Consider the following 9,689-nt stretch of genomic DNA (forward strand, 5'->3'; position numbering starts at 1 on the left):
CTGGATTAATATAAAATGGCTATATCTCAAAAATGATGAAATAATTTTGAAAAACAGCCAAGTTATAATTTTTTTTCTAAAAATTTATCGAACATTTGTATGGCAGCTATATGATATAGTCGTCCGATCCGGCCCGTTCCGATATATATAGTAGTGAGAGTATATAGAAGACTATATGCAAAGTTTCATTCAGATAACTTTAAAACTGAGTGACTAGTTTGCGTAGAAACGGACAGACGGACGGACAGACGGACATGGCTAGATCGACTCGGCTGTTGATGCTGATCAAGAATATATATACTTTATAGGGTCGGAAACGTCTCCTTCACTGCGTTGCAAACTTCTGACTGAAATTATAATACCCTGCAAGGGTATAAAAATATCAGTCTTTTTCCTTGACTTGAATAAGTTTCATTCAGTATGCGTAAAAACGCTTTTAATTTACAAGCTAATAATTTTCCCTAGATATAATTAATGTTCAGTTTTCAATTCAGTTCATTTTTATCTCTTCAATTTGTAAATTTAAGTTAAACTTTCTTAGCAAGTGTCGTAATTGTCATGTATGAAAATTGTAAGACCAGCAATAGAAAAAACTCGCTCACTTGGAGTGCTCGTTGCAGGAATACACAACACTTTTTTTGCCAGCTTCGAAAGTAAGGGCATTGCAGGTGCCTTTTCCTTCCAAAATGTCAATACGTCTTGACATGAAGATAAACTTAGGAGTAGATGGCATTCAGCTTCCAAATTGCTATCTTTGGTATTGGTCGAATGCCGTTGAGCAAGCTTTAAGATTTTGCTTGCAGAATGAGACTCTTGCTGCTGATCGCTATCTTGTTCAACATCTCCAATCAGCTCTTTAAACATTTTAAACAAAAAATCGTTTCTTTTTAAACTTTGTTTCTCGCAATACTTCAACACACAATCAAGTGAGTTGAATCGTGGATCTAATAGGGATGCGCAGACTAGTATATCCGATATCGGGAACCTTGAATCAAATCTATTTTTTATATGGCTTTTCATAAGAGTCAAAACAAGCGGCTCATTTTTCTCAGGTTCTTCCAATATTGAGACGATTTCTGTTCTAATCACTAACGCAAGACTTATTGATGGATACAAATCTCCAGACAAACCGGTAACTGCATCTTTAAATTTTTTAAAGAAGTCGCATAATTTATATAAAAGCTGTGCTTCATTTTCTAATAATATTAAATGAGTCTTATTGCTGCTTGTGAGCAACTTATTTAATGCGGCTCTTTGGCACCCAAGACTGTCTAACATTAACACGCTGTGCCACCTTGTTGGGACCGAGTTCTTAAGTGAAACATTTCTCTTGTCCACCAAACTACTTTGCAAGTCGTTAGGGTTGTTAATATTCTTGTAAGTTTGCAAGGGAACATCATCTAACGGGCCAAAATCATCATCGTAGTCGACCCATTCATTATCTTCGGATGCCAGTTCTTCTAAATTGTCGATATTTGACAAAACTCCCTTTTGAAGTTCGTCAGCTTGACATCTCAAGACATGTGTCTTGAATCGTAAGGCACTCACAATATTTTTGCACTTCACAATCAAATTTTTAATTTCCGGCTCTGAATTGTAACCTTCTACATTTAGCAAATTATGTAGTCCATGTCCAAGGCAGAAGTGGTTTTTTATACACCCCAAATTAATAGCTTTTTTGATATTGCTGCCTTGGTCGGTTACGACATAATTAGATCCCATTTGCAAATTATACATTTGAGTAACTTCTTTCACCTCTGTTAAAATGTTACTTGCCGTGTGCGATTTTGACAAATATTTTGTTTCCAGCGTTAAATGCTTCATCTCAAAATTCGCTGACAGAAAATGGAAGGTGAACGTTACATAACTTCTTCTTCTATAGTTATCTGTCCACAAGTCGAAAGTTAAGGCAAAATGTTTTTGTCCAGATACTATCCGTGTAACTGCTCGTAAAATACATTCATACACATCGTCTAGTGCAGTTGGTGACAGCGTTTTGTAGTGTGGAATGTCAGCATCAGTTGCCACAACTCTATATTTTTTTAAAAAGTCTTTAAGTCCACTGTGACAAATTATATTAAATGGTAGCAAATCTCTAGCTATCTACAAAGCTAGCTCTTGTCCCAGCGCCCACTTACTATCTTTTGGAGATATAATTGGCGTCGATTTTTTGAAAAAATTTGATATTGATCCACGTGTAGCCAATGAAGTACTCGGACTGTCGATATCTCGAATGTTGTGTTCATTTTTAAGGTGTCGACTTAAATTCCCTGTGGAACAGTTCGTGGAATACGACTGAATTTTAGCACTGAAACAATTTACAAAATCTTACTTGAATCTTAAAAAAAGGAACTTAATTATTACCATGAAAAGATTGTTGTTTCGTCGTCTTTTTTCTGAACATCCAAACATAATCGGCAGAACACCTTGTCCACTTCAATGTATTTGTTCTCCAATTGCAATGCGCAGAAAAACTCCCAAACTTTGCTCTTTCGATTTGAGTAATGATTATGTTTAATTGAGTACATACTCAATGGCTGATCCATCTATTTGTTTAGAAAATATTTAATTAATATGTTCCTAACACTAGTAATAGTATTTTAAAACTTACCTTGCATATTTACGCACACAAAAAACACAGCTTTAGAACGTAAACTACACCAAATAGCTGTTCTAGAGATGTGACATAGGGAGATGGGAGATGAGACAATCCTAACGATTAATCGATTATTTATATCGAGTATTTGGCCATTTGTATGATTTATTTATTTTTGTTTTTAATAGTATATTTCCACCGACCCGAGTTACCAATCGAAATCGAAATTAACGCAAGACGCTAGTTTATACTACAAAAGTTGCGTTATTGCGTTAGTTTTTGACAGCTTGTTTGAAATTATTTGAAACAAAAAAAATTACGAAAATGAACAACGACGACAGCTTGATAATATCAGCAATAGAGGAACATAAAGATAAAGTTCATGGATTTGGCTGAGATGTCTTCAGCAACCTTCGAGGAGCTTCAAAATACAGGGATTGCCCTGAACACCTTGGGATCCACTGCGGAATACCCCACTATAGCGAGGTCCCTTGCCGTATCCATATCAAAAGTGTGCAATAAGGGAGGGACAACCTGATCAAGAAACTTGTATAGGAAATGCAACCGAAAGTGCATAACGCATTAGGCAAGCGTTGGGCGTACATTTCCAATAAATAATTTGCATATACATTTTAAATTTATAGATTTTTATTTTAATTGTTTGGTTTTAAGTTTGTTTCTGTCTTCCTGATGAAGCTGAGTCCGCTTTTTTTTTCTTTTCTAGTAGTTCTTCCAATTGGTCCCGACAATTCTTTCACTCGCCAGTCTCAGGAATGGACGACTGGCTAAGACATTTTCCGTCCAATCCCCTAGAAGTGCCCCCAACGACAGCTCTTCTTCTTCACACATTGTGTATCACACAAATCTATTTTCGGCCGTTTTTGAAATCAGATTGAATTATTTGAATTATCAATCGTCGGCTGCTTTGTTTTTTTTTTACCGATTTGGTGGTGGAACTTGTTCGATAGTCCGAATATCGAGTAGAAATCTAACAAATTTCTTGTAATCGACGCGACAATCGAACAAATCTGTTGTTATCGACATGAACGCAACTTGGACGCAACTATTTCCCACCACTAAAAACTACTAGTAAAAAAAACTACGTTTACTAAGTTAACGCAATAACGCAGCCTGGTGTAAATAGGTTCTAAGTTATATGAAGAACAAGAAAGGAAGCTAACTTCGGCACGCCGAAGTTTGTATACCCTTGCAGATTGGTTTTCATATTTATATTATAAATTATAATGCCGAAAACAGACACTAAACTGAGTTACATACCATTTTACCTATACTTATTATGTTTACAGTTTGACAGTTACAGTTATACATTCCCAGCTTTACATTTTCTCTACATCTACGGATCGCTTCTATGGCTGCTATATGATATAGTTGTCCGACTTTCATAAAATGTATACGAAAATTCTATAATAATAAGTAAAGCTCATATCTCAGAGTAGATGAAAATACGTTGAAAAACAACGAAGTTTTAATTTTTTCTATTACTTTCCCTATCGTTCCTATGGCAGCTATAAGATATAGTCGTCCGATTTTCATAGAATTTTTACCAAAATTCTGGAATAATATTGTAGCAGGCCAGTTGATGTTATTATGATCTGGTCACACGATTGTTGGGCTACGCTCTCTGAGAGAGCAGGTTACTCTCTCTCTCAGAGAGCGCTGCTTATGAATTTCGGGGGTTGAAAGGCACGCGGCCTGAGAGTGAGAGATCACTGTTTTTGGAGAAGTTAAAAAGAGAAGACGTAGTTGGTGAACAAAAAGACAAGAAAGAAACGTGTAAAATAATATAAGCAACATATAATACTATAATATAAGAATAAATAAAAGAGATTAATTAAAATAACATACGGCCACAATCTCAGAAGTGGGATCGAGAAAATTTTTTGTGCACGTCAACTAAAAAACCGAAATGGATTTGGACATTAATAAAGTGACGGTGGCTCAGCTGAAAAAATGGCTAGAATGTTTAAACTTGTCGACGAAGGGATCAAAAGCTGATCTGTACTCCCGGATATGTGCGATTCCACCCGAAAGCCGAGGCAGTGCTCCAATGATAAACCAGGTGGAAGAGGAGCAAGAAATTCTTGACGAAGAGGCGGAAGGGGCAGCGGTGGAGAAGCGAGTGAAGCAGAATCGGACGGAACTGGCTCGTGGCATGGCAACCATGGAGGAGCTGCATCGTGAAATCGAGAAGGCAAGGAAGGTTCTCGAGAATCTTCAGCAGCAGATCGACAGCGTCAGTTCGAGAACAAGCGACGCGCGACCAAGCGGCGCCAGAAACGACATGTCTGAACATAACGGCGACGTGTGCGAAAGAGATGGCGAGCGTAGCAACGGTGCGGCCGATGATGTCTGTAGGAGCGAAAGAGATGGCGAGCGAAGCGAAGCGAATGAGGCAGAGAGGAATGAAAGAGACGCCAGCGAGAATTCTGGAAATTTCGGACGAAACGACAACGGGCAAAACGGCAGCAGCGACGCTAACAGTGGAAGAGGCGTTCGAGATGATTTTTCGTCAGCCGGATTTGGCTTGGCAAAGGAAATCTTATTGGATTTTTCGGAAAACATGTCTGTTCGTGCCTGGGTCTCCCAATGGGAGAATGTTGCCAGATTGTATAAGCTAACGGACACCCAGAGTAGAGTTTTGCTGATTGGAAAACTGAAAGGCAGCGCGTTGCAGTGGCTACACGCAGATGCAACCCGGTTCGGAGAATCGACGAGTGAGCTGGTAGACCAGTTACTTCTTGCGTTTGGTGGCAACGAATCGAAAGCAGAGTTGAGACGCAAATTCGAGGCGCGGCTATGGAAGCCAACTGAGAAGTTTGCAGTCTATTTCGAAGAAAAACGCAGGCTGGCACGAGAAGTCAACATGGAAGATGACGAGCTGCTGGACGGACTTATTGTTGGCATTCCGGCGATATATCTATGCAATCAGGCCAAGCTTCAGTGCTTCGAGAACCCAGGAAGGATGCTTAAAGCATTTGCCAACATAATGTTGCCGGTAAGGACTGCTGGAGAGAAGAAGATGCACAACGCGAAGGATGAGCTGGCGAGCAAGGAGACGCGTTGCTATAACTGCAACGGTAAAGGGCACTGGGCACGAGACTGCATCAAATCGAAGAGGACTCCTGGGTCCTGCTATGGATGTGGGGCGATGGATCACATGATCAGCAAGTGCCCCCAAAACAAGAAGGATGCGGCAAATAATTACGTAAGATTGTTTAAAATTTTTGTTTATGAAAACTCTAACCAGCCAATTATTACAGAATGCTTGATCGATTCAGGAAGCCCAGTATCTTTGATAAAATTTTCTTATGTACCCAAAAATATTAGATTAGAGCCTCATGAAGAGCTATATTATGGATTAAATAAAAGCATACTAAGAAGTTATGGAAAAATGTTATGTTATGTAATGAAAGAAGAAATAAAGGTTTATTTTAATTTAATTGCTGTGGCTAACGATTCAATGAGCTGTAATATTGTGCTGGGTAGGGACTTTATGGAGGCTTGTAATCTGAAAATTAATTTAGAAACCTTAAAAATGATCACCGTCGAGGGAATTGAAACCCAAATTGAGAATAAGACAAATATTAGTTTATTGAATGACACTAAGGAACCGAAGGAAGCGGATGAAATCTTAGAAGAAAGTTTAGAAAATGAAATGTTAGAAGCAGGTTTAGAAAATGAAATCTTAGAAGAAAGTTTAGAAAATGAAATGTTAGAAGAAAGTTTAGAAAATGAAAGGTTAGGAGAAAGTTTAGAAAGTGAAATTTTGGGAAAAGGTTTAGGAAATGAGATTTTAGAAGAAGAAAGGTTCGAAAGCAAAATTTTAGAAGAGACTTTAGGAAATAATAGGGACGATTTCACAAGAGAAATAATGAATATTAATATTTTAGAGGATGATGAAAAGGAAAAGTGCTTTATTATTGGTGAAAAAATTAGCTACAAGGATCGAGAGAAGTTTATTAAGTTGTTAGAGACACATTATGTTCAAGTCAAGCGACCTGAGAATCCGAAAATAAAATGTGAAATGAATATAGTGTTAGAAAACGCGAAACCATTTAGTTGCGCACCGAGGAGACTGTCATATAGTGAAAAAGAAGCACTGTTAAAAATGTTAGAAGAATACATTAGAGATAGAATTATTCAACCTAGTAAATCGGAGTATGCTTCTCCTATTGTATTAGTGAAAAAGAAGTCGGGGGAACTGAGACTTTGTATCGATTTTAGAAGATTGAACAAGATAATGTCAAAGGATAATTATCCGATACCATTGATTGATGACCTTTTGGATAATTTAGTAGGAAAATCGGTGATTACGAAATTAGACCTTAAGAATGGCTATTTTCATGTATTTGTTAACAAAGAGTCAGTAAAATTTACGTCTTTTACCACCCCATTGGGGCAATTTGAGTTTTTGCGGATGCCGATGGGCTTAAAAACAGCTCCGCAGGTATTTCAGAGATTCGTTAACGACATATTTTCGGACATGATAAGGCAAAAGAAGGTGATCATATATATGGACGATATTTTAGTGGCAAGCAAAAGTTTAGAAGAACATTTAGAAGTTTTAGTAGAAGTATTTAGAAGGCTAGTAGAAAATAAATTAGAGTTGAGAATGGACAAATGCAAATTTTTACAAGACAAGGTTAAATATTTAGGTTTTCTGATTTCGAATGATGGGATTAAGGCTGACAGTAAAGGGTTAGAAGCGATACAAAATTTTCCGGTTCCAGGCAAGGTGCAAGCAGTTCAAAGTTTTTTAGGTCTTTGCTCGTATTTTCGGCGATTTATTAAGGATTTTTCGATATTAGCGAAGCCATTGTATGATTTGTTGAGAAAAGATAGAGTTTTTAAGTTCGAAGCAGAAGAATTGGATTGTTTTTCGTTGTTAAAGGCGAAATTAATGGAAGCGCCAGTTTTAGCGATATACGACTGCAGAGATGATGTTGAGCTTCACTGTGATGCAAGCGCTTTAGGATTTGGAGCTGTGCTTCTTCAGAAAAAAGAGGACAACAAATTGCATCCTATTTTCTATTTTTCAAAAAGATCGACTGCAACAGAAGCAAAGTATCATAGTTTCGAGTTAGAGACTTTAGCCATAATTTACGCGTTAAGAAGGTTTAGAATATATTTACTAGGCAAACGTTTTAAAATTGTAACAGACTGCAACTCTCTAACGTTAACGCTCAATAAGATTGAGTTGAACCCAAGAATAGCAAGGTGGGCTCTAGAATTGCAAGAGTTTGACTATGAATTAAAGCATAGATCAGGCAAACAAATGCAGCATGTAGATGCATTAAGCAGATGCAACAACATAATGATAGTGGAGACAAATACATTCGAAACAAATTTAGTAATTTGTCAATCAAAAGATGCAAAGGTTCAAGAAATTAGGAAAATGTTAGAAAGCAGCGAGCATAAGATATACGAAATGAGAAATGGTGTAATTTATAGAAAAAGTAATGACAAGCGATTATTATTTTATGTACCGAATCGAATGGAGGAACACGTGCTATACAAATACCATGACGAAATGGGTCATATTGGGAGGGATAAAATGTTAGATGCTATTGGGAAAAGCTACTGGTTTCCAAACATGAAGGACAAAGTAGTAGAGCATATTCAGAATTGTTTAAAGTGCATAGCTTATTCTCCGAGAGTGGGTAAAGGAGACGGACACTTACATAGCATACCCAAAGGCAATAAGCCTTTTGAGATCATTCATATAGACCATTATGGACCGGTAGATAGCAGCAGATTTAAAAAACATATATTTGTGGTGGTAGATACTTTCACAAAGTTCGTGAGGTTGTACACAACAAAAACGACGAATACAAAAGAGGTGATAAATGCATTAAAAGACTATTTTCGAGCGTACAGTAGACCGAAATGTATAATATCGGATCGAGGCAGTTGTTTTACATCGTCTGAGTTTACAGAGTTTATGGAAGATAGTAACGTTAAGCACATAAAAATTGCGACGGGCTCGCCTCAGGCAAATGGTCAAGTTGAACGAATAAATAGGAGTTTAGGACCCATGATAGCAAAACTGATAGAACCGGAAAAGGGTTTACATTGGGATAGAGTTATGGAAAAGGTTGAGTATTCGATGAATAATACGATGCATAATAGCATTAAGCTATGTCCTAGTGAAACATTATTTGGGATAACACAGAGAGGAGAAACATGTGACGAGCTAAAGGAAAGATTGGAAGATGAAGAAGAGAAAGGAAAGATTAGGAAAAACTTAGAAGATGAAGATGAGATTATTGAGGAAAACAGGAGAAATTTAGAAAAACTTAGAAGAAAATTAGAAGGGAAAGAAGAGATTAGAAATGAGTTAGAATTAGAAGAGAAAAGTATTGAGGAAAATAGAATAAATTTAGAACAAATTAGACAGAAAGCTGAAGTAACACAAAGACAGGCTCAAATGAAAAATGAAGAATACTACAATGCGAGAAAGAAGAAGGCAACAGAATATAAAGAAGGAGATTACGTTATGGTTAAGAATTTCGACAGTACTGTGGGTGCTGCAAGAAAGCTCATTCCGAAGACTAAGGGTCCTTATGTCATTGTAAAAGTTTTAAAAAATGATAGATATGTTCTTAAAGATATAGATGGGTTTCAGTTGTCTCGCAATCCATACCAAGGCGTGTGGAGTGCAAATAACATTAGACATTGGATAAAATCATAATATAATGATAAAATATGTAATTGTAATATTGTAAAGTAAAGAAAAACAAATTGTAATATTGTAATTGTAAATATGTTAAAATTGTAATTAAGTTATAGCATTAAGTCAGAGATAGAGGGCTATCTCAAAGTCAGGACGGCCGAGCTGTAGCAGGCCAGTTGATGTTATTATGATCTGGTCACACGATTGTTGGGCTACGCTCTCTGAGAGAGCAGGTTACTCTCTCTCTCAGAGAGCGCTGCTTATGAATTTCGGGGGTTGAAAGGCACGCGGCCTGAGAGTGAGAGATCACTGTTTTTGGAGAAGTTAAAAAGAGAAGACGTAGTTGGTGAACAAAAAGACAAGAAAGAAACGTGTAAAATAATATAAGCAACATATAAT

At 37.1% G+C, this 9,689-nt stretch overlaps 1 protein-coding gene and 1 long non-coding RNA gene across 2 annotated transcripts; one reads left to right on the top strand and one right to left on the bottom strand.

Annotated features, from left to right (window-relative positions):
- Positions 1-319: 319 nt before the first annotated feature.
- On the bottom strand, positions 320-2,671 carry LOC108072455 (uncharacterized). The gene is made up of 3 exons (XR_011445211.1): positions 2,612-2,671; positions 2,365-2,546; positions 320-2,308 (listed from the first exon to the last, which is right to left on the bottom strand). It is a non-coding gene; the product is annotated as an uncharacterized lncRNA (long non-coding RNA).
- Positions 2,672-4,423: 1,752 nt separating this feature from the next.
- On the top strand, positions 4,424-6,057 carry LOC121501889 (uncharacterized). The gene is made up of 2 exons (XM_041774416.2): positions 4,424-5,822; positions 5,878-6,057. The coding sequence occupies exons 1-2, from the start codon at positions 4,524-4,526 to the stop codon at positions 5,884-5,886; spliced, it is 1,308 nt and encodes a 435-aa protein (XP_041630350.1). The 5' UTR covers positions 4,424-4,523; the 3' UTR covers positions 5,887-6,057.
- Positions 6,058-9,689: the final 3,632 nt, after the last annotated feature.

This window comes from Drosophila kikkawai, chromosome 3R, assembly GCF_030179895.1.
Source record: "Drosophila kikkawai strain 14028-0561.14 chromosome 3R, DkikHiC1v2, whole genome shotgun sequence".
NCBI lineage: Eukaryota > Metazoa > Arthropoda > Insecta > Diptera > Drosophilidae > Drosophila > Drosophila kikkawai.